Below are 23919 nucleotides of genomic sequence, written 5' to 3' on the forward strand. Positions count from 1 at the left end.
TTTCTTACGGGAACCCAGCCCATGGGTTATCATTTGTTTTAACGTGATCTGTGAACCTCTCCCCAAAATTGAGCTAATTCAATATAATTAACCACTTGTAAAAGTAAGGAACAAATATTCAATTTGAGTAGGATTGCAGAGATGCTTAGTGAATAAGCTAACTATTGTGTTTACAGTATTTAGAAGTTCTATGGATAAGAAACTCACTGCAGCTGAGAAATTGTGCAAAATGGAACGGGGGATATGTGTGGTTCTACCTGAGTCTATCTTGGTCATAACTCTAGTGGGAAGTCACCATTGTCAGGGGCAAGTTTCTAATTACCCATGGAATTAAGCTGGTTATTGGATCCCTCCGTCAGCCCAACCAATTGTGTTTAGGAGAAACTGTTACATCAGAGAAAAGGCAGGGTACAAATACCAAAATCATTACTATGCATTCAGAATAGCAAGGTCAGTTAATAGCTGGCATCTGCATTGATGCTGCTTACAAGCTTCCCCCTAGCTCAGCACTAGATTGTATTGAGGCTCTTGAGCAAGTAGTATGGCCCTATTCAGGCCTCGATCCTGAAGCACAGTATTGTATCAAATATCTGAAACAGGCAGTGTAAGCAACCTTCCTACAGCACCCTCTGCTTGTCAACCTACTAGGTCTAGGGGAGAAACAAAATAAACCACTGAATTTAGTCAGTGTGAATGATGAGATGATCATGATGATAGATCTGCCATATGACTGTCTTCCCCAGGGCTCTCGTTTACTTGAACGCAAGCTCCATTAGCCAATACCATTGTTGAGGTATTGTGTTGACATTAGAACCCTGTATCTCTTAAATAGCATTCCCATTTAAAAAATAGGGTAGTAACAGCAATGGTCTTCCTTATTCTCATGGCTTCCTTATTCTTCGAATTATTCTCCAAAGCATCAGAAGGCAGGACAAGAAACAATGGATGGAGACTAATCAAGAAAAGAAGCAACCTAAAACTAAGGAGATCATTCCTAACAGTGAAAACAATCAGTGGAAGGACTTTCCTTCAGAAGTTGTGGGTGATCCATCACCGGAGGCTTTTAAGAAGAGACTGGACAATCACTTGTCTGGAATGATGTAGGATCTCCTGCTTCAGCAGAGGATTGGACTAGACGACCTCCAAGAGCCCTTCTAATTCTGTTATTAGTCCCTCTACAAGATGTTATTGTGAATGTAGGCAGTTTAATGTTAGTGTTTAGTGAAGGTTTTTTTTTTTTTTGGAGTGTAATATTTATCAAGGCTAAAAACAATTTTGATACCTCCTGGTCTTCTCTTTTGTCAACAGTATGGGCAATTCTCCTGTATAAAATAAAAACCCTATCTGTTCTTAGGTACTCAGCTTTCTTAAGTCCCGAGACTAGTTTGGTAAATATTGAATTAGTAGGTTTTAGGTCCGAGGATCTTATGGGGTTTGCTAATCCACTGAGTCATAAAATGAGACCATATTAATTTAGTAAATAATCCCAAAGCTCCCTTTAGTTAAATACAATACTTTATAAAATGTAAGGGTTGCATTTTTTTTTAAATGGTTTATTACTGTGCAGGGCACTAATGATTTATAAGATTAAGTAGGTATTTAAATTTAAAGTATTTCAGGAAGCACCTTCTGTACACATGTAGGGACAGATTGTGCTGGATACATAGGAATTCATTGCTGGGAAAAAAGTTCATTCTGCTCTATTTGTTCACTTTTAATCATAAGCTGTTTTCCCGGGAATGAATTGTGCTTGGCTATCTTGTTATTTAGACAAGAATTCGAGTAAAAGTTACTTTAAATTCAAAATGGCGGCAAACGATACAGACCTAACCGGAAAATGCAGAAAAAAAAATCCCCAACTGCCTTTACGGATGCGAACTACATTTCCCAGCTTGCAACGCGGCATGCACGCACTTATCTCGCTCCGCCCTCTCACAAAGCAAACTATAAATAGCAAGCGACGCTTTACCTAGGCCTTTCTGCTATTTGGTGACGGCGCCATTTTGTTTGTGAGGCGGTTGGAGGTAGTTGGCGTGGTCTCGTCCATCCGTTGCCATCCATCCGAGCCTGGCCGTCTGTTTCTAGGGAGTGACCCCAGGGGCCTCGCCCCAATATGAGAGCTAAGGTGAGTTGTGTCTCGAGCCCGAAAATGTAGGTCGGATTTGAGTTGGTTTGCTTTAACATTCCTTTCGATGGGTGGCCAAGAAGTAAGCGAGGGCCTACATGTTAGGTGACGCAGGGACGGTTTGAAACAAACTGAAAATACTGGTCGAATGGCTCTGGCGGAATAAAGCTGTTTTGAGCCTCTATACTAAACTCAGGGTTGAGGCCTCGATTACTTTAAAGTATTTTTTAAAAAGGGAGCGTGTCGTATGTAGCATGGAGGAATGACAGTAACGCATGGGAGGTTTTTTAAAGCGGTGTAAGTAATACTTTAAACATGGGAACTGGCCTGAAAAGCTTTCATTTAAATGGAGATGTTGAGTTTTTAGTTTAAATATTTTCCCATCAAATCCTTTGATAAGGATTTGAACTCTGTGGGCCTCACTTCTGATGAAGCATATATTATTAATTGATCACTAACTTCTGAATAGCTATTATGTATAAGTAACTCTTTCTTTGCAGTAGGCATGCAGTGCTCAAGAGGTTTTGTAGATACTTTACCTAAATGTATAGATGTATTGGGTAATATTCTATATACACCATGTTGATTTAAATGCAGGATTCATTTTCATGCTGAAGAACTTTTGCAGCTTTTTACTCATTTCTACAATTATCAATTGATTTACACTTTGGTGAAATTTTGCAAAATTAATTTTAAATGTAACAACGTATTACTTTGTATCATTGGCGTAATCAGAAATTCTAATGTGATTTTTTTTCCTCCCACAATTTTAGTGGCGAAAGAAGCGAATGCGCAGGTATGTGAGCATGTTTTTATTTTATTATGTTTGCTTGCTCTAAAAGACTATTAGATGTTCTTAACTAATCTCTGATAAGACATTTTTATTCGTGGCTTGTTTAAAATTAAGTGATAGTTTGTCAAAGCTCATGGTTGATCTTAGAAACTAGGTGACTTGAACTATGAACCTCTCTTTATGCAAATTCATATTCTTTTGTACCTGGGATTGCAACTGACTACCTTGAAGCGGAGATTCTTACTATTGTGCATCCAAATGTGAAAACTGTTGTCAAATTGATAGCAGAAATATAACTAGAATTGCAAGGTCTAATCTTGAATTGATAACAGTAAGAAATGGTTAAGAGTGTAAGGACTGCTAAAAGCAACGTTCGAGAAACAAAGGTTACTTCAAAATTAGTGTCTGTAGTGCCTATTGTATCCAGTTTCTTGTTACTGTACTGTTTTAAATGAATAATCTATTCTTCAATATGTCTGCACAGGTTAAAAGTTTAAGACTGAACATTTCAGGGGCCAACAAATGGACATCTTTGTTTAATAAATTTAGGAGTTTTAAGACTTGATAGCCTAAAGAAGCAGAATGTGCCCAAGTATACTTCATGCAATGTTTATTAATGTATCTGCTTCTGTAGGTGGAAGGCTTTAAGGGGTTAGGATTAGTTTGGCTTTTTAATGCTTTAACTATTTCATAGGAGCATAAGTTTCTTGGATAGGTAAAAATAAAAATTGCCATGAGACAGTTTTTGTATCTCCTGTTATTACTTCATGGATATTTATTTATATAAATAATATAAAGACAGTGCCCCAGCTGGCTGACATTGGCTGATTTGGATTGCTGGACTACCTGAGAATTTCTCGGCAACCACTTCAGTAATGCTACCAAGAAAACTGAATCAGTAATCATCAAACCTGTATATGTTGATCTGGAAATTTATAATGGATTTGCTTTTTTCTGTGCTGTGGAAGTTTCTATTAGAAGAAAAATAGCAATTATTAAACTATAAATATTCCAATAATGGTTATTGGAATTTCTGTTTGATGTCTCCTGAAATGTTCAGTCTTAACTTGCTCATCAGAAATGGATCTGGAGATCTAAGTAAGTTCTATATCTCAATTTTGTCATCCTATATGATGTCTTCAAAGTTCTATTTTTGCAAGCATCTTATGTTTTGACAGAAATGCCCTGAGTCTTAGTTTAAGCTGTTAAATACTGATATTACTTTAGGATTTTCAGTTAATATTATTTTTTCTAGGCTGAAGCGTAAAAGGAGAAAGATGAGGCAGAGGTCCAAGTAGACATCATTCACAGTGCTACTGAAGCTGCAAAACAGCATGGAAGGGTGGAGCCTTGGGAAGCTGACTTCCAGATAATGCCTTCTCTTTGCTGCTGCTAGAAGACTCCTTGCCCTATCTTCAGGAGATTCCATCTTCAAGCCTGGGAGCAGTGATCCTTTGAGGATGGCATCCCTGAGCTTTACTATTCTGGACTGATCTTGTCCTTGGTGGCTTGATGTAGCAACTGTATCAAATAAAAACCCCTTTTTGGGGGGAATTCTACATGTTTTTTCTTTCCAATGTTGATTTTTCAGTAAAAATATTTTCAAAATTATGGGACACAAATGTGTCTAGGTGATTTCAGTTTCACTTTGGAAAATTTTATTTATGGTTTTCTAATTTCATGGTGTATTTCTTAGTTTGGTAAACCATTCTAAATAATGCAGCTGATGTTTTGAGTTGTGATAATTGTATAATAGAGTACGATAACAGTCTTCTGGTGTTCAGCTTTTAAAAAGATGCTTTTGAAGGAAAGGCATTCTGCTTAGAATCTAACTAGTACCATTTATTCATTAAACTCATAACTTTCAGCTCTACATGTATGTTCCTTTGGGTATTTTTATACTATACTAAAATAGAGGAAGCAGGCTTCTCTTTCTGGAAACTATGAAATCTCGCTCATATTTTTTCTAAGATCAAATGAGTTTGTGATTATTCATTGCAGAACAGATACTCTATTCAAAAGTGGTATAACTAGAAAACTTGAAAAATATGCTTTAGTGCTGGTTCCAGTGGCCTGATTAATCTTAATGGGTATAATATTTATAAATTTATTGGCTGCCCACCTTACAAGATAACCTTGTGGCTTAAAAGTCATAAAAGATACAGAAACCTACACAGTGCATGTATTAAAAACAAATTATTATAGATATTGGTTCTGGTAAATAGATTTCTGATATCTCTGGAAGTAATATCCACTGTAAAAGAGTGATGGTAAGTTAGCGCTAGAAAACAGACTGCGTAAGTGATCTGAAGTCAAATGTAGTATAATTGACCTAAGCCAGTAGAATGCTACACAGATTTCCTTAAAAAGTTTGATCTATAACATAATTATGCATATCAATGATTTCAAAGCCTTATGTGTCATTTGAGAGAAAATGTGGCTATAATATGGTTTTAGAAAGCTTAGTGATTTCCAAAATGCATCTAAATTATTTATTGCAAACTTCGACTTTAGAAGGTAAGAAGCATTCAATAGAAAATTGTGCCAATTTTGGAATCTTATCAATGCATGCCTGCATTCATTATTCAGACTGAAGATGGTGAGGTTTGGAAAGAATCATGATTGTCAAGTTTCTTGTAAATTTACTTATTCTCAGAAACGTAACAAATCTCTGAAGAGTCATCACATGGAAAACTGATTTCTACTGCTATAAATGTAGTATACATGCCTGGAAATCACTTTCTTTCCAAAAATTGATAAATGTTTAGTTTGTTAAAAATTGGTTCATAAATAAAAACTACAACCCCCTACGGGAGTATTTGCTTGGGGGTGATCTCCCAAGTACGAATTAGTAAAGCTACTAATGCCTCTTCTAGACAACGATGGCTGACCCCAGATAGGATTTTATGAAAACTCATGGGAATACTGGACGTTCGTCTTTTCCCCATTTTATAAAAGTCGCCTCCCTCCCCGGTGCTTGTCCTTCCGCGATGATCATGATGTCGCAATAACGATGCTGTCTGCCCTCGTTGGATTTGGTCGCTGGCAAAAAGCGAGAGTAAGAACACCGTGATCGAGCATCAGCAGTAGGGAACAGGATCCGCCGCCGGAGCTTTACGCGTAGAGGTTTCCCGCCGCGAAAAAATACGGAGGCCGACGAGGTTGGGTTTCCCGCCGCCCTTGGCTGGCGACTCCGGGCGAATGTACCTCAAGTAACCGGGCGGAAGCGGGAGAAGAGAAACTCGCGGTCGCTATGGCAACCTTGACAGCCGGGAATTTCAGTCGACGGCCCGGCTGGAGAACGAAGCATAGAGTACTTCCGGCAGCAGCGGCAAGAGGGAGGGGGAACTGTGACCGGAAGGGGTTGCGCTTTGTTTGGAGCAGAAGAGGTCGGAGTGAGGGTGAGTGGGTGGAGGTGTGTGTGTGTGTGTGTGTGTGTCGGTGGGGGTGGGGTCGTCTCCCTCGTGGGGCTCCGGCGTCCCCCATTTCCCCCTAGAAGCCGAAAGTCCGTCTCCTCTGGGAGCCTCGGGAGCCCGTCCTGTCGCGCTCCTCCCCGGGGCCTCTGACAGGGACCCTCAGCAGCTTCCCTCCTAATGTGGTCCCAGCAGGGTCCTTTGGCTCTTCCGCAAAGCGAACGGAGCTCTGCCTCGGTCTTTCCCTCTCGGGGAATTTGCATTTAATTTTTCAAGCTTTTCCTTCTTGAGACTTGAGTTCTGTATTCAAGATCTCGTTCAAGACAATTGGATAATTAGCAAGAAAGCTGAAGAATAAACTAGAGGGTCAAAACGCTGCGTTTCTGCCCTAGGCAAAGAGCTTTGTTTTGAAGGCTTCTTTTTAAGAAATATGCAAGGCTTCGGTATATGTCCTGTCATCAGCATTTGACCATAAATATAAATTTGATGGGGTTGTATACCTCGGCTTTGCGCTTCTTGGCCTCGCAAGGTGTGTATGGGAACACTGTTGTTTTCATTATGCTATCAAATTATAAAATCAGTAATTTGATTTTATAAAAAAGTATACAACAGTGGCATGATAAAGTAAGTTGGTTCTTTTAGATGTTATGTTTAGATGTTAAGGGATTTCTCAAAAGTTTCCTAAAATTTCTAGATAAAAATATAATGGATAGGCTTGCTCAGTGATGCTTTCCTTTCCTCTGTATAAAAGCTATAGAAGGAAAACCGAGCACATCCTATTTTCAGTTTGTGTGAGATTAGTTAAGTGCAAGTGTGATACAACAAGCCATATACTAAGCAAATCAAGAACATTAAAGCATTCTGTTCTCTGCAATAATTGAAGACTCAGTAGCAGATTTTCAAGTGTTCTCTGTCAAGTTGGAAACTGAGAAGCCCCTGGGATAATTTGAAACATTGAGAGTAGGATTGTGTTAGTATGGATCTTTCTCTAACACTTAGTTACATAGGCACAAGCACAACATTAGATGTATATAGAAGGATTTTCATGTCGTGGTTTTTCTTGCCTTTCTTCCCTTTAGGTCTTGGGGCCATAAACCATTCTGGAATGTTTTTGAAAAATTTATATCACAAAGGTAAAATTCCAATAAGTGTCTCAATATATCTGTTACTAATGAAATATTAAATGTTCTTAGTTTAATGGAGGGGTAATATATACGATCCTCCATATGTAAGGTTTTGTATCTATTTTCACTGTTTGAAATGGTGCCATTTGAGCCGATACATCTTTCCCCTTCCTACAGTTTCATATGAACAATGGTATTGTGACCTTAATGATGGATGATAGAACAAGCACTCAAATTCTTTTTGCTTTTGATGGCATTGATTTAGTACAGCTTTGATTTCAGATAACAGTTGGGGGGGAATAGGTCTTTAGATCTGAATATATGCAAAGTAATTTGCATAATCTATATATGTATGTAATTGAGCTAATTATATCATTTATATAAAGTTACATTTACAAATGATGCCATGCCCAATGATAAATTACTTTACTTTATTGTCATTGTACATATATACACAGTATACACATACAACAAAATTCAAAATTGATGTCATTTGCAAAAGTTAAGGCAATATGTTAATGCAAGTGATGGAATAAGTTCAATTGCATAACTATGTGAATGGTGTAAATTAAGTCAATTATCTTGATTGCTTCAGAAGCAGCAGACCATGATTTTGGAGATGACCATTATTTGGAGGTGAACTAAATTTTGGTTGGTTGCATCCAGAATTTGCTGAATGGGACTGATCCAACTGAGTGTAAAATTTAAGTGCATTGATGGTTGCCAGTTCTGAACTTAATTTGTTGTGACATTTGGAACAGGATAGAGATGGAAAGGGGAGCGAGATAGAAGGAATGTGGAACCTCTGGCAGCATTCTAGCCCAGTCCTTCTAACCTGCAGAGCCTCAAGTCAGGCTCAACCTCCAATGCCCCCTCCTTGTAAGAAGTCTTTCTTGCCGTCTTTTCCAAATGTGAGTGGAGTGCTTAGCCTGCTTTCAGATGAAGTATCACTCAGCTTATGCTGCTTCATATCTTAACCGTCTGGGAATTATGAGTGGCAGCAGCAGCAGTTGTCAAGAGCTGCAATGCTGAAAGCTCCCCACAACTCCCTAGAAGTCTGTGCTTAAAACTGTCCAGTGGGAAGTGCGTTCACTTGCCAGCTCCCAGGGAAGTGCTTCTCTACTTATAATGCTTGAAGCGACTTCAATTTGAGTAACATCTGTAAGGATGAATGATGTCCACGCAGCAGGAGAAAGGCCTGTTCCCCCTCTATTCTTTATTTTATTCTTATATTGCTGTTGGTTAAACCTAGCCACTTTAGTTGAGTCATTCAGGAAAATTATGGAGTAGCTATATTATTCCAGTGTAAAGATGTATACGATAGTCTTACTGCAGGTGGATTGTGATTAGTGGGGTATTTGACTTAATGGAAATTATAAGTTGATTCCAGGTTGCATTTTGTGAGGCAAAATTCAGTTATTGCAAGGCTATTGTGCATGCAGCTGAAGCTAGTTCATATGCAGTTTCTGCTGGCATTTTAGATGTGAATTGTCATATGTGCAAAATGGAGGGGGGGAACGAAGGTTCTATTGGAGGAAAGCTTTTAAAAAAAGAGAGGGTCATTTTGGACAAGCTAAAGCAAAATACAGAAATCAGCAGGTGTGCTTTGGATATGCACTTATCTTCCAGCTTCTTTTTTCTTAAATATTATGAAATCTATGTCCTATCTTTTTCTATATATAGAAAATGGATAAGAATATTTTTTAATTTTTTTCTTTTTTGTTTTCTATAGCTATAACAAATCTTTCTATATCTGTGACTTATTAAAAATGTAAGTTGTAAGTATACTTTTAATCTTTTACTGTTATATTTCATAAATAAACATATCAAAGTTTTTATTTAGAATTTTTCACTGCCTATTTCTGTTGAGTTGGAAACAATTGCCCCATTTTCCCTAGAAATATCATTTTGAATAGTGTAAATTTGAATAATGTGACCATTTTGTAGGATTCACAATCAGCGCTACCATAATCAAAGCCAACCTATATAACACGTTAAAATAAAAAGTGAGAATTATAAAAACAACCAAAAGAAGATACGAAATAGTAAAATAACATTCTATATCCATCCCCTTCCCTTTGGCAGAATAGGAGAAAAATACTAAAATAGCGGTATTGAGATCCTGTAATCTAATTAAATCCTGTGAAATAAAATATCAGTCAGGACAATTACCAATAGGTTAAAAAAAATGATATTTACACTTTTCACTAATCCATAACACAATTTGATTTTAGCTTAGAGTGTTGCATTAACGGTTAAGAGGAAAGAAGGCAGGCAGGCAGAAGGGAGGGAGGTGCAAGGAAGGAAGGAAGCATAGATAAGCAGGAGGGAAAGAAGGCAGGCAGACAGGAGGAAAGAGGAAGGAGGGAACTGGAAGGGAGGCAGGGAAGGAGGGAGGGAGAAAGGAAGGATAGGAGGATAGGGAAAGAGGAAAGAAGGCAGGCAGGCAGAAGGGAGGGAGGTGCAAGGAAGGAAGGAAGCATAGATAAGCAGGAGGGAAAGAAGGCAGGCAGGCAGGAGGAAAGAGGAAGGAGGGAACTGGAAGGGAGGCAGGGAAGGAGGGAGGGAGAAAGGAAGGATAGGAGGATAGGGAAAGAGGAAAGAAGGCAGGCAGGCAGAAGGGAGGGAGGTGCAAGGAAGGAAGGAAGCATAGATAAGCAGGAGGGAAAGAAGGCAGGCAGGCAGGAGGAAAGAGGAAGGAGGGAACTGGAAGGGAGGCAGGGAAGGAGGGAGGGAGAAAGGAAGGATAGGAGGATAGGGAAAGAGGAAAGAAGGCAGGCAGGCAGAAGGGAGGGAGGTGCAAGGAAGGAAGGAAGCATAGATAAGCAGGAGGGAAAGAAGGCGGGCAGGCAGGAGGAAAGAGGAAGGAGGGAACTGGAAGGGAGGCAGGGAAGGAGGGAGGGAGAAAGGAAGGATAGGAGGATAGGGAAAGAGGAAAGAAGGCAGGCAGGCAGAAGGGAGGGAGGTGCAAGGAAGGAAGGAAGCATAGATAAGCAGGAGGGAAAGAAGGCAGGCAGGCAGGAGGAAAGAGGAAGGAGGGAACTGGAAGGGAGGCAGGGAAGGAGGGAGGGAGAAAGGAAGGATAGGAGGATAGGGAAAGAGGAAAGAAGGCAGGCAGGCAGAAGGGAGGGAGGTGCAAGGAAGGAAGGAAGCATAGATAAGCAGGAGGGAAAGAAGGCGGGCAGGCAGGAGGAAAGAGGAAGGAGGGAACTGGAAGGGAGGCAGGAAGGAAGGGAAGGAGGAAGGGAGGATAGGAGGATAGGGAAAGAGGAAAGAAGGCAGGCAGGCAGAAGGGAGGGAGGTGCAAGGAAGGAAGGAAGCATAGATAAGCAGGAGGGAAAGAAGGCAGGCAGGCAGGAGGAAAGAGGAAGGAGGGAACTGGAAGGGAGGCAGGGAAGGAGGGAGGGAGAAAGGAAGGATAGGAGGATAGGGAAAGAGGAAAGAAGGCAGGCAGGCAGAAGGGAGGGAGGTGCAAGGAAGGAAGGAAGCATAGATAAGCAGGAGGGAAAGAAGGCAGGCAGACAGGAGGAAAGAGGAAGGAGGGAACTGGAAGGGAGGCAGGGAAGGAGGGAGGGAGAAAGGAAGGATAGGAGGATAGGGAAAGAGGAAAGAAGGCAGGCAGGCAGAAGGGAGGGAGGTGCAAGGAAGGAAGGAAGCATAGATAAGCAGGAGGGAAAGAAGGCAGGCAGGCAGGAGGAAAGAGGAAGGAGGGAACTGGAAGGGAGGCAGGGAAGGAGGGAGGGAGAAAGGAAGGATAGGAGGATAGGGAAAGAGGAAAGAAGGCAGGCAGGCAGAAGGGAGGGAGGTGCAAGGAAGGAAGAAAGCATAGATAAGCAGGAGGGAAAGAAGGCAGGCAGGCAGGGGGAAAGAGGAAGGAGGGAACTGGAAGGGAGGCAGGGAAGGAGGGAGGGAGAAAGGAAGGATAGGAGGATAGGGAAAGAGGAAAGAAGGCAGGCAGGCAGAAGGGAGGGAGGTGCAAGGAAGGAAGAAAGCATAGATAAGCAGGAGGGAAAGAAGGCAGGCAGGCAGGGGGAAAGAGGAAGGAGGGAACTGGAAGGGAGGCGGGAAGGAGGAAGGGAGGGTGGAAGGAAGGATAGACAAGTAAGAGGGAAAGAGGAAAGAAAGCATGTGACTACGGTGGGAGACGAGGAAAGACCGGTGTGCTATGTTATGCAGAGGTGTACTTATAACAATTTTATAGACAAATGATACTATTTACAGTCGCGCGGGGCGGAGCGAAATGTTTTCTTCTTCCTAGGGGGGGCATGACAGAAAATAATTGAGAAGCACTGCATTAACCCAACCATAGTTGTTTGTAAACCGTACGGTAGAAATATTGCAGCCGCCCAGTCAATCGCTGGGTTAAATGCAATGTATAAATCTAACTACAAATGAATAAAAATATGAGATCTGTTCATGGCCTCTTTCTCCTTTCATCCCTTACTTGGTTTCCTGCACAGTTGCTTGATTGAAGGACGCAACCGTGACAAGAAAATGCCTGACCGTGACGCCTATAATGGCAATGGTAGCGATGAGGCAAGTGCCAACGCTGACGACATCTGCCGAGACTTCCTGCGTAACGTCTGCAAGCGGGGCAAGCGTTGCCGTTTCCGCCACCCTGACATGAACGAGGTGACCAACCTGGGGGTCAGCAAGAACGAGTTCATCTTCTGCCACGACTTTCAGAACAAGGAGTGCGTCCGCATCAATTGCCGCTTCATCCACGGCACCAAAGAGGACGAAGACTGTTACAAAAAGACAGGGGAGCTTCCCCCGCGCCTCCGCCAGAAAGTGGCCGCCGGGCTTGGCCTGTCCCCAGCTGACCTCCCTAACAGCAAGGAAGAGGTTCCCATCTGCCGAGATTTTCTCAAGGGGGATTGCCAGCGTGGGGCCAAGTGCAAATTCCAGCATCTGCAGCGGGATTATGAATACGACGCCCGGGGCCTGGCTACCCGGGAACAGGGTATCACCACCCCTGTGCGTCGCTATGATCCCTATGACCCAATGTATGACTCTGACCGATGCTATGACGACCACGACCCTGTGCTCAAAAGGAGGCGAGTGGACGGGCTCCACTTTGAAACGTACGAGTACAACTTCACTAGTCCGCGCACGGTGGAATATCGTCTCCTGGAAGAAGAAAACATCATGCTCCGCAAACGAGTAGAGGACCTCAAAAAGCAGGTCAACAACCTGCTGGCCACCAACGAGGTTCTCTTGGAACAGAACGCCCAATTCCGCAACCAAGCCAAAGTGATGACCCTCAGCTCCACGGCTACAGCCACCGAGCAGACTCTGGCTCCGACCGTGGGCACTGTGACCAACTATAACCACAGCATTGCCCAAACTCACACAACTCTGAGCAGCCAGGCCCTGCAGCCACGCCCCGTCTCCCAGCAGGATTTGGTAGCCCCCGCTGGAGCGCAGGCAGCACCCCCGAGCAACGCAGCCCCTCCTATGAACCCTGAAATCACCCCGCTGTCTGCAGCTTTGGCTCAGACCATTGCCCAAGGGATGGCTCCCCCTGTATCCATGGCCCCCGTAGCTGTATCGGTAGCGCCGGTGGCTGTGTCGATGGCTCAGCCTCTGGGGGGCATTACCATGAGCCACGCCACTACTCCCATGGTGACCTACCCCATAGCCTCCCAGAGTATGAGAATAACAGCCATGCCTCACTAGCCCACGTTCAGCGGAAGTGCCATCATTCAGTCTATGCCATGCTGTTCCTAAGTCAAGGGCGGGCACAGATCCTGTTGAAAGTCAAGGCAAAGAGAACGATAAGAGATCCCAGAGGTGGATCTTGAAGCCTCTGGAGAGTTCATGGGGAAGGACTATAACCTGGGTTGCCATTTTGTATGAAGCAGGCGTAGCGGGCTGTCCTTTCACAGTGAAAACAGAGCCCAGGCATAACAGAAAACCAAGCGACAAAAGCATTTGGAAAGTACAGAGGTCTCTGAAGTTTTCCCTCTGTATCTTATTTCTGTTTTGCTGTTTGCCTGTTCTCCTTGTAAGTCCTCCAATTATGCTTTTGAGTATAAGAACTAAGCAAATTTTCCAGCCTGTGGATTACGGTCTCTCGTGCAGCTGAGCAGAGGGAGAATAACAGTTCCTTCCCTGGTACTGTACTCGTTCACGGAGTGGAGGACAATTTTCCTTATCTCGGTCTGACGCAAAGGCAGAGGCTTCACAAAATAGCAGCTCAGCAGACTGAGCCAGCTGGAATTGTTGCACTCTTTTTCTTGGTGTAGAAAGGCAGGGATCCAGGCACCTGGAATATAACTAATTTAAATTGTATTGGTTTCATAGACAATTGGAAAGAGTTGCAGCAAACAGAACGTCCCTTCCTTTGGGGTAGATTAGCTCTTAGTTCCGGAAAGAACAGGTTCAAAGCACATACACAGTACTGACAGCTTGATAGTTTGTGCAGTGTAGGCAGTTGCAGTGTGTTTGCATGCGTGTGTGAATCCACACACCTCGTGGCTACAACACACCAACCTCGATGGCATCTCTTTACAAGAAAGTTGAGGCTTTCAAAAGTCCGGGGTTTAGCGACAGGATCTCTTGCTGCTGAACAGCTAAATTTCTGGTTGAAACAGACCGGGGTAATAGGCCATTTTGCAAACTCAGAGGAACTCCCCTCCTTTCTTCCACTTGCCTCTTTTCTTTCTGGCTGTATTTTGTGCCTGAATTCCCCTCACATCCAAGGACTTTGTGGTAGAACCCTACCCTGCTGTATGTTACTTCACTTTTTGTTTTGTTTTTAAAGGCACCACTTTTAAAAATATATATATATTTAAAGAGAGAGAGGGAGAGAGAGAGGGAGAGAATTTTGGTTTTATTTTCTGATAGGTGGGAGGGTATTTTTCTTTTTTCTTCTTTTTTTAATGTGAACTTCAGCTCCTCCTTGAGCCTGAAGTAACTGCTTGTATTAAAACAATTCGAAGGGTGTGAGAAAAATGTTTGATGACCCAGCTGTCTCTAACAGTTAACAGTGTAAATGTATTCAGCTATTAAAACAAATGTACAGTCCTCACCTATATTCACCCCTGTAACTATTTTCTAAATTAAAAAAGAAAAGAAAAGAAAGATCTTCTTCTATCTTGTCCCAGCACTTCAGAGATTTCTACACATTCGGTCAAAAGAATCAGGTTCAGGTCTTGTTGAAGCTCTTCCTGCTTTGGAGCGTAACGCATCTGATACCTAAAACGTTGTTAACGGTTGCAAGGAAGGGTGAGGCTCTTAAGGGGAGAAAGGAGACTTCAAGAGAAATCCAAGAGGCTTATAGGTGTCATATAGGTGGATCATCAGCTAAGAGGAGGACCCCAGGACACCGCAACCATCATAAGTATGAGTCAATTGCCAAGCATCTGAATTCTGATCACATGACCACCTGGAGGCTGCAATAGTTGTAAGGGTGAAAAACAGCCCTAAGTCACCGTTCAGTGCCACTGTAACTTTGAATGGTCATCAAATGAACTCTTGTAAGTCGAGGACTACCTGTATACATCCAGATTTGTCTTTACATTTCCAAAAAAATTGTTAGCGGTTCTGTGAGCGTGGCTTGGTGGGCGTGGCAGGGGAAAGATACTGCAAAATCTCCATTCCCCCACCCCACCAGAGGTGAAATCCAGCAGGTTCTGGAGAACCGGTAGCGGACATTTTGAGTAGTTCGGAGAACCAGTAAATACCACCTCTGACTGTCCCCAGGGTGGGGTGGGAATGGAGATTTTGCAGCATCCTTCCCCTGCCACGCCCACCAAGCCACACCCACAGAACCGGTAATTTAAAAAATTGAATTTCAACACTGCTCCCCACCCCACTAACCTGCTTCCCAGCTCCGTTCTCCTGTGCAGGGCAACGAAAGAAGACCCAGGCTGGGAGGAAGCAATAGACCCACTATGTCCATCAGCTGGGAGGCAGCGGGGGTGGCGCCAACCTATTTGCCGGTTCCCCGAACTACTCAAAATTTCTGCTATCAGTTCTCCAGAACCGGCTGAATACCACCTCTGGTTCAAACCCTCCCCTGGGAAGGTGCCAGGGCCCTTTAGATAATTCCATAGGGTACATAAGGTCCTGGCCCTGAATTTGCAGGGAGGGATTTCACTACACGGAGGCAATCCGAATGGTATACATATAGTCCAAATTCTCTTCAGCTCTCAGAGCAGAGAGATCCAAAAGTTACATCCGTCCCACCTTCATTGACAAGGTTTTGTCTTGAGTCTCCCCATCCCCTTCTGAGGTGGTGGGGGAGGGAGCTCTAAGAGGGAGGAGGGAAGTCATGTCTTACAAAGCCCTAAGGCCAGTTTCAGGCAGGTCTTGGGAAACAGAAGAGATGATCAGCTGCTCCATGGGAAATAGCATTGGCTGTGCAAATTCCCCCCCCCCAAAAAAAGAGATGCATCGAAACGATTGGAAGGGAGGAGGAACAGAGACTGAAGTTTTGACTTTTGCTGGCAGGGGTCTTATTTTTCTTCTCCCCCATCCTCAGGGGACCTGAGTCATGTAAACCAGGTGAGAGGTGGGACCAAAAAGGTTGTGTGGCAGTCACAGGTAGTCCACAACTTAAAATTGTGCCAAGAATTTCCGTTGCTAAGCAAGACAGTTGCTGAGCTTTGCCCCATTTTACAACCTTCCTTGCGACAGTTGTTAAGTGAATCCCTGCAGTGAAGTTTGTAACATGGTGGTTAAGTGAATCTGGTTGACGTTGCTTGTCGGAAGGTCGCAAAATGTGATCACGTGACCCCAAGAAGCTGCAACCTTCATAAATTTAAGCCAGTTGCCAAGCATCCAAGTTTGGTCACATGACCAGGTTAGTGCAACGTGTGAAAAACAGTCATAAATCACTTTTTTCGGTATCATTGTAACTTTGAATGGTCACTGGATGTTTTTAACTGGAAGTCCATATTTAATTTTATCAGTTCAGTTGGAAGACAAATGGGTGGGTCAGGGTGAGCGAGCAAGAAGTGACTGGGTGGGTGGGGGCAGCGAGCGGGGGGGGGCAGGCCAGGGGAGGGAGCATTCTGGTATGGTGCCTCCGGAGGACCCGGTACGCAGATGCATGCCAGATTTCTGGATCTGGCACACGCATACCAGACTGCCTGAAACCCACCACTGCTCCACTCACACAAGAAAAAGGGCTTTGGGGCTCAGTTTCACACTCCTTCAAGCTTCTCTGTGCCCAAAACTTTTGCAAAGGAGCGCAAGATGTCCACCAAATTCTTTTGTTCACTTGCAGAAGGTTCTGGCGTGGAGAAGTGAAGTGTTTGGAGGTGCGGTCTTGTGCTTCAGACTCAACGAAGCTGCTCGACGCTTCAAAAGTGGATCAGATGTCCCGCGCAGGCAGCCTTGGTGAGTCAGCGAAGCTGAGCATGGTGCGCTTGTCCCACTCAGCCTCTGCTCTCATGTCTCCGTCTTCGGAGCATTGAGAACAGGCAACTTGGTGGCCTGTCTGGACAGGGGAGAGGGGAACTGGGTCGCATAAGTGACAGGCTGGCATGCAGGTGCATAATTCCACTTATGCAAGAGAGAAGAGAGCCTCCTCACACAGCCCGATTTCAGATAGGCCACGGCCCAGTAGTATACACAGATAGAGAAAAACAACATAATTATTGGGTTATCCTCCTACCATTTGTTTCAATCTTGAAGCTATGACTAATTCTGCTCAGGTCTTTGGTTTGCAATGGCTACGTAGATAAGAATGTTTTCCATTTTTAGTAATATGGAGGTACTATAACAGTGTAGGGGGGAAAAGGCTTCAAAGCTTCCATTCAGATGAAAAGGAAGTTGTGCACAGAAACTTGAAATAATGGAGAATATACAACTGTTTCAAAAATCTACTTTTATTCTTGATTTGTGTGAAGCTCTTATTTAGAAGAAATATAAAAGTCCTGTACAAATAGAACTACAAAAATATGATTTCAATTAAGTTAGGTTAAGATTATCATTATTTTCAAGCTTTGAAATCCTGTAATGTTTCTCTTTGGATATCTTACCTTAATATTCACTGTGTATCCTAAAACTAGAGGGGGGGGGGGGGATCTCCCTGTAATATAAAGCCCTAAATAAACAGGACAAAAAGACAAAGCAGAAACCAAGTCCCCCATATTAATGCCCTATCACACAATTAGCCATTTAATAATTTACTAATTTAAGACTCACAACAAGCACAGGAATGTAGATTAAAAACCTCCTCATCTTAAAAAAAAAACCATTTTTATCCAGATGGAACGAAAATGAACAGTCCATGGAAAAGATCCTTTCTCTGATTTTCCTTCTTCATGTTTATTTTTGTATTTTTTTACTCAATTAGTACCCCGAAGAGGGCTTTGCTTTTATTAGAAAAAGAGCAATTTGGCATGTTTCACCTGTACCATTTTCAATGCGGTACTAACTTGTGATAAAAATTAAATAAATATAAATACACAAAATAAATATTTTGTAAAAGAGCATTACAACCAGGTCAACTTTGGAGCATGCCGTTGGGGATTCTTATTTGTTCTGCACGTATAAAAACTACACACCCTAGTTTTAAGGATACTGGAAAGGAAAACGGCGTCCTTCAGCTTGGGAAGTAAATCCATCCATTGAACTTCCCACAAGAGTCTGTGCATAAAGAAAACTGGGTTTGAATGAACTAACAGGATCCCCAGTAACCATTTGCCTGGTTTCCCTATACTTCTTAAAGGGTAATTTGTACCCAAATCTTTTTTTCTCTCCCTACTAACTCTTCATTTGGGTGAACATCTTACAGTGCAATCTTATACTTGTCTATTCAGAAACCAAGCCCCACTGAATTCAGCAGCACTCCCGGAACGCGTACTGAGTTACCGTCTTAATCTGACAAACAAAATAAAGCACTTTTGTCAATTCTTGCGTTTCAATTACACAGCTAACTACTCACATTCTTGAAAAGAAACCTGAAATAGCATTGGAATAATAATTTTCTCCACTTCTTTGTAGAGTTTTAACGCTACGATTCCATATCTGCAAGCTGGTAGCTCTGCCCAGAAGTTGTACACGGTTGTGATTTTAAGGACAAGCCGAGAGCTGCGCAAACGTATTTGGAGACAGAGACAGGGACAGTGGCGAGGCAGGGGGCAAATGTCTGTATGGCATCATGCATGTTTGATCTACCCCACATGCCCTTTCCAAATTATTTCCTATCTGCTTCAAGTACATAAGCTGGCAGTGGTACAGAGACAGCATGCTACAGTTAAGAGGATTCTCTTCCTGAGATCCAAAAGGTGCTTGGCAATGTTATTGTTTTAACCCTTTAAAAAACAACAACAAAACAAAACAAAACCATTCTGTGCAGTAAAAAGGCCTGAATGCCAGCCTTAGAAGACCCTACAGGACAGGGTTCTCTTTGATACCACAAGTGAGATGGGGAAAATACCCCGCCTCCTTCCCCCCCCCCCCCCAATTGGGAACTCCTCTGGACTGCTCCTGCTTTAGAAACCTGAGTCCTGGCACTGTCCTGCCTCCCTTCGATTCGAATTCAACCTGGAATTTTCTTCCTGAGTCACAGCAGGCAGAGTACAAGGCACGTTTGAGACGTCCGGGTCTCAAAAGAGTTTGCTTTGGTTTGGGTTCACTCTTTTGCAGTCTGTCAAGTCACCCTGCTAAGGCAGGCCGAATGCCGCGGCCCTGTAATGTGCAAGACAGCGCCAACCCTCAAACGGCATCTCCCAGAGACTTCTGCCTGGCCGGGTTCTGCATGTAATAAGGCTGGAAGAGTCTTTCCAGGCAGCAGATGCGCATGGCGTTGTAAGTGTGCAGCAGGAGATGAGGGAAACGTGACGTAAAGTAGGCCACAAAATCATCTGGGACAGATCCCAGGGTCTCCTGGACCTCCGGCGGCAGTTCTCGATAGTGATGTTTCTGTAAGAAGAGGAAGAAATGGGCGAGGGTAGGCATGTGCTCACTTACATTTGATAAGAAATTCCATATTTTAAAAATTGTTGTCATTAGTCTGCCTGCATTACTATATCGAGCGTTTTCATCAGATCAGTGACGGAAACTGCCCCAACTTGCCAAAAATCACAGTCAGGTGACTGCAGGATGCTGCAAATGGATGCAAAAGTAAGCCGGTTCCCAAGTGCAAAAATTAAATAAAAGTGTTTGTGTGTGTGCAGCTGTTGGAACTTCAAAAAAAGGTTGAAAGTAGGTCCGGAGAGGTCTGTTGTACCTTGGAATGGTCACTAAGAGACCAGTCATTAAGCAAGCACTACTTGTGCTTCATCCTCTCCTCCTAGAGCTGTTGCTCACGGTCACTTCAGGGAATTGCCTTTCATATTGACATTCAATGTTGGAAGGTCTTTTAATCCAGCAGTCCCCCTCCTTTCTGCCTATGCGGACCAGTAGGGGGAGAGAATCCAGGAACAATTTGCATTTCAATAGAGCGGAGCTAAATAAATAAGCTGCAGAAGATTGATTAAAACCAGGGTCCCCAACCCCCAGCCTGCAGCTCAGTCTTGGGCTATGGCCTGTTGGGAACCAGACCATGGAAGTGGCGGGTGAGTGTCCGTGCAGCTCCGTTTGCAAAATGGTAGGCACGCACCACTCACACAAATGGAGCTTTGTGTGGGCACTCGCCCGCTGCTTCCACGGTCTGGTTCCCAACAGGACATGGCCCAGGACTGGGCTGAAGCCTGGGGGGTTGAGGACCCTGGTTTCAACTAATCAATCTTCTTTATTTAGCTCTGCTCTATTCAAACACAAATTCTAGAAATCCATGATCAGAATTGTTCCTGAATTTCACTGCATAGAACTGCAAAGTTGCAATTGAAGTGAATGTGAGAGGGAGCTGTGACAATGAATCAGCATCTCAGCATGACTCCCCATATTTAGAAGCCAGAGCAGAGGTGGGTTCCTACCAGTTTGGCCCAGTTCGGCCGAATAGGTAGTAACTTGGTGGCCTGGGTCGTTGGAATCGGTAGCGACCTAGGCCTGCCACACCCCGAACCGGTTCTCCTACGGCAGCGCCATCTTGATTTTCGGTTCTGCCCAAGCGCAGAACAAATTTCACTGCAGAAATGTATTCCCCCCCTTTTTTTTTCAACGTTTTGCGCATGCGCAGACAATTTTAGATGCAAATCCGCATGCGCCAACCCAGCAGTAACGCCGGCAGCAACCCACCCCTGGAGCCAGGGGCGCATCTAAGAAGCAATCAGCAATCCCAAAACACACATACCTTGTTCCTCATCGCCCGCAAGAGATCTCTCACTGAGCCTCCTTTATAGGAGCGGAATTTTCGAAGGTCTGCAAAGAAACGTTGACATGAAGGCTTTTAGAGCTAACCAGAGCTAGGTCTGGGTTCTTGCTTTCGAGATGAGTAAAACAATATACAGTGGTTCTCTCTGAAAGGAAGGAAAATAAAGTCGAACCTGTCTGAAGCGGGACGGTTATGTGCTCTCTCCAGTCCATCTTCACCACAGCTCTTCCTGCTCTCTCCAGTTCCTTCACTATTGGGCCATCTAGAGATTCTTTTTCTATCCGGTCGCTCACATCCTGCAATGAATATATCAGACATTTAGAGCCCATCAAGTTTGGCGCCAGCTTACATGGGCTCCCACCTCAAAAGCTTCCCCAATGGGCAGAAGAAGAAGAAGATGCTGTGGTTGCTTCCACTATTTACCTGGGACGCCCACTATTTCCCGCTTAATGACCCATGCAACTTGAGTCAAGTGAGACTGTCGGGATTGTCGTTGCTAAGCAATGCGTTCACATGACATCCACTTTTATGACCGCATCACTTAGCCATGGCGATCCCCGGCCCCAATGGCTATTAAAATCTCCGTATTTCTGAGTATAACGTAGTTCAGATTTATAGCATGCAGAGTTGAATAGTTCACAGAAAAAAAAGCATGATCAACCTGGAAAAATTGAAGCTGCTTCTCTAAGCTCCAGAAAAAAGGGTGCTTCAGGACACAATTAGCCGAAGGTCGTTTCTGAGGATCCATATTTATCATCTGCTCTATTAAGTCACGTGCAACAATGTCCTCTGTGGGGGAAAAATCGAAAACAAATTGGAACATTCAGAGCCTTTTTACAGAGCTAGTACTTTTCTCCCTTAGGAGACAGGAAGCCAAAATTTATAATCCCAGTGCCAGAAAAAGAGAGAGGGAGGGAGGGAGGGAGGGAGGGAGGGAGGGAGGGAGAGGGAGGGAGGGAGAGAGAGAGAGAGAGAGAGAGAGAGAGAGAGAGAGAGAGAGAGAGAAAGAAAGAAAGAAAGAAAGAAAGAAAGAAAGAAAGAAAGAAAGAAAGAAAGAAAGAAAGAAAGAAAGACACAAAACAACACAACATAAAAACAATAGGTTCTTTCTATGGCTGATCTGGATAATATATGGATAGATCCTAATGGCATTGCCTATGGTTTGTTAACTATTCCTGCAAGAGAAGTTAATGGCACTGTCAGAGTTGTTCGGTCCAGAATGCTGCTATATTTATTACCGTGTTTCCCTGAAAATACGACATGTCCTCATAATACAGCCATGCCACATTTTTCTGATGGGCAAAAATATAAGCCCCCCCTGCATATAAGCCCCCTGGACAACCCCCCACCTCCGGCCAGGCAAAGTGCCACTCACCAACCTAGCAGTATCCTGAAGGTGCCAAGCCGCGGGAACCTGGGGGGAGGCAAAGGTGATTGTGTTGCTTGGCGCCTTCAGGATATCGCTAGGTTGGTGAGCAGCACTGTGCCCAGCTGAAGAGGGGGGTTGGGCGAATGGCTGTGTTGCGCTGTCGCAGCAGCACAACACAACAGCCATGAAGCAACCATGTTCACGAGCAGCCATTCGGCAAACCCCCTTTGCAGCCAGGCATAGCGCCATTCACTGACCTAGGGGTATTGCCAAGCCGTGTGAATGCCTGTTCGCTGCCGCCCGGCTCCCACGGTTGGCACCTTCCAAATGCCAGTGAATGGCGCTCTGCACAGCTGGAGAGGGGGGTTGCGCAAGCGGCTGTTCCGCTCTTGTTCACCCGCCTCCCAGCCTCACAATGCATGGCCCAGCTCTCATTACGGAGCCAGGGCACCTCCGCCGCTGCCATCCCAGCCTGGCTTTTTCCACAGCTTCCAGCCCGAGTCTTTCGGCAGTGGCCGCTTTGGGCGCACGCTCTATGGTTGTATGCTCTGCAGGCAGCTGGTCCACAACCATAGAGCGTGCGCCCAGAGCGGCCACTGCTGAAAGACTTGGGTTGGAAGCTGCAGAAAAAGCCAGGCTGGGATGGTGGCGGCGGCGGAGTTTGCCCTGGCTCCATAATGAGAGCTGGGCCATGCATCGTGAGGCTGGGAGGAGGGTGAGCGAGAGCGGAACAGCCGCTTGCGCAACCCCCCTCTCCAGCCGTGCAGAGCGCCATTCACTGGCATTTGGAAGGCGCCAAGCCGCGAGAGGCAGGTGGCGGCGAACAGGTGCTCACACGGCTTGGCGATACCCCTAGGTCAGTGAATGGCGCTGTGCCCGGCTGCAAAGGGGGTTTGCCGGGTGGCTGCTTGTGAGCATGGTCGTTTCATGGCTGTTGTGTTGCGCTGCTGCGACAGCGCAACGTAGTCATTCGCCCATGAGGCTGTGCCTGGCTCTTTGGGAGCTCGCTCGGAAGAGAACAGACGCCCGGCAACCCCAAAACAATAAACCTTCCCCTCATAATAAGGCCCAAGCCATATTTTGTGGGGAAACAGAAAATAAGACCCTGTCGTCTTTTCGGGGAAACACAGTAGTAAACCAAAGTATAGTTTGCTGTATGATTCAAATGTAATCCAATCCACTTTTGGTAGGGATTGCACAATGCACCCAGAGTCACTTTTCAATGTGAGATGAGTGGCACATAAATTTAATAAATAAATAAAATGCACTAGATTATATTGGATTGGATTGTTCTAGTTCACTGTTTAGAAGCCACCATCATCATCATAATCCCCAAAGTGGAAAATCAGACTGGGGGACAAGATAAAAAAATTAGATTCCGATATGAGTAATTTAAAGAACATGAAAGACCAAAAAAAGGAAGAATCTAAGAATTAGGATAAGTCTAATTTTAAAAAAATTGGTTTAGCACTAGATAAATGTAAAAAAACTTTGGAAATCATAAAGCAACAAATAATAGCAATTTATAGGGAATATTGAATGTTATGAGGTATGAATCATCCTATATAAGCAAAATCTCCCCTCTCAATCAGACCAGAGGGGATTCTACCAAAGAATAAATGGCAGTTAGCAATTCCGAAAATGGAAAATCAAACAAAAAAGAAACAATCCAGTTGTGGAAAGATCTGTAAGAAAGTCAGAAAGATTATAATAAAAATGCTAGATGGGTAAAAGAATTTGAAGATGAATTTAGTAAAAAATCAAATGGAAGAACTAATAATAACAGCATAAATGGTTAAAAATTGAGTTGAAAGAATTTTAAAAATGGGTATCTCCTGGAAATGATCACCTGCATGGCTTTTGCCTCAAATAACTGATTAGT

At 43.9% G+C, this 23919-nt stretch overlaps 2 protein-coding genes across 6 annotated transcripts in view; one reads left to right on the forward strand and one right to left on the reverse strand.

Moving 5' to 3' along the window:
• Positions 1–1954: 1954 nt before the first annotated feature.
• ZC3H10 (zinc finger CCCH-type containing 10) lies at positions 1955–14522 on the forward strand. Of its 4 annotated transcripts, XM_081956435.1 has the most exons (6): positions 1955–2125; positions 2899–2921; positions 4174–6319; positions 7411–7464; positions 9188–9226; positions 11916–14522. In XM_081956435.1, the coding sequence occupies exon 6, from the start codon at positions 11950–11952 to the stop codon at positions 13132–13134; it is 1185 nt and encodes a 394-aa protein (XP_081812561.1). In that variant the 5' UTR covers positions 1955–2125; positions 2899–2921; positions 4174–6319; positions 7411–7464; positions 9188–9226; positions 11916–11949; the 3' UTR covers positions 13135–14522. The 4 variants fall into 4 exon arrangements, with proteins under 4 accessions (XP_081812561.1, XP_081812559.1, XP_081812558.1 ...); XM_081956433.1 differs by lacking the exon at positions 2899–2921 and having other exon boundaries at positions 1955–2129; positions 4155–6319; positions 9188–9233; XM_081956432.1 differs by lacking the exon at positions 2899–2921 and having other exon boundaries at positions 1955–2129; positions 4155–6319.
• Positions 14523–17274: 2752 nt separating this feature from the next.
• The window catches only part of ERN1 (endoplasmic reticulum to nucleus signaling 1), a 91287-nt gene continuing 84642 nt past the window's right edge, over positions 17275–23919 (reverse strand). For both annotated transcript variants that reach the window (XM_081933608.1, XM_081933607.1), the window contains exons 19-22: positions 21330–21457; positions 20841–20964; positions 20648–20715; positions 17275–19335 (exon numbers count right to left, since the gene is read on the reverse strand). In XM_081933608.1, coding sequence (XP_081789734.1) covers positions 19129–19335; positions 20648–20715; positions 20841–20964; positions 21330–21457 — 527 coding nt within the window. In that variant the 3' untranslated portion in view covers positions 17275–19128. The remainder of the gene's footprint in view (positions 19336–20647; positions 20716–20840; positions 20965–21329; positions 21458–23919) is intronic.

The sequence above is a fragment of the Natrix helvetica genome, assembly GCF_964273705.1.
Source record: "Natrix helvetica genome assembly, chromosome: 1".
Classification (NCBI taxonomy): Eukaryota; Metazoa; Chordata; class Lepidosauria; order Squamata; family Natricidae; genus Natrix; species Natrix helvetica.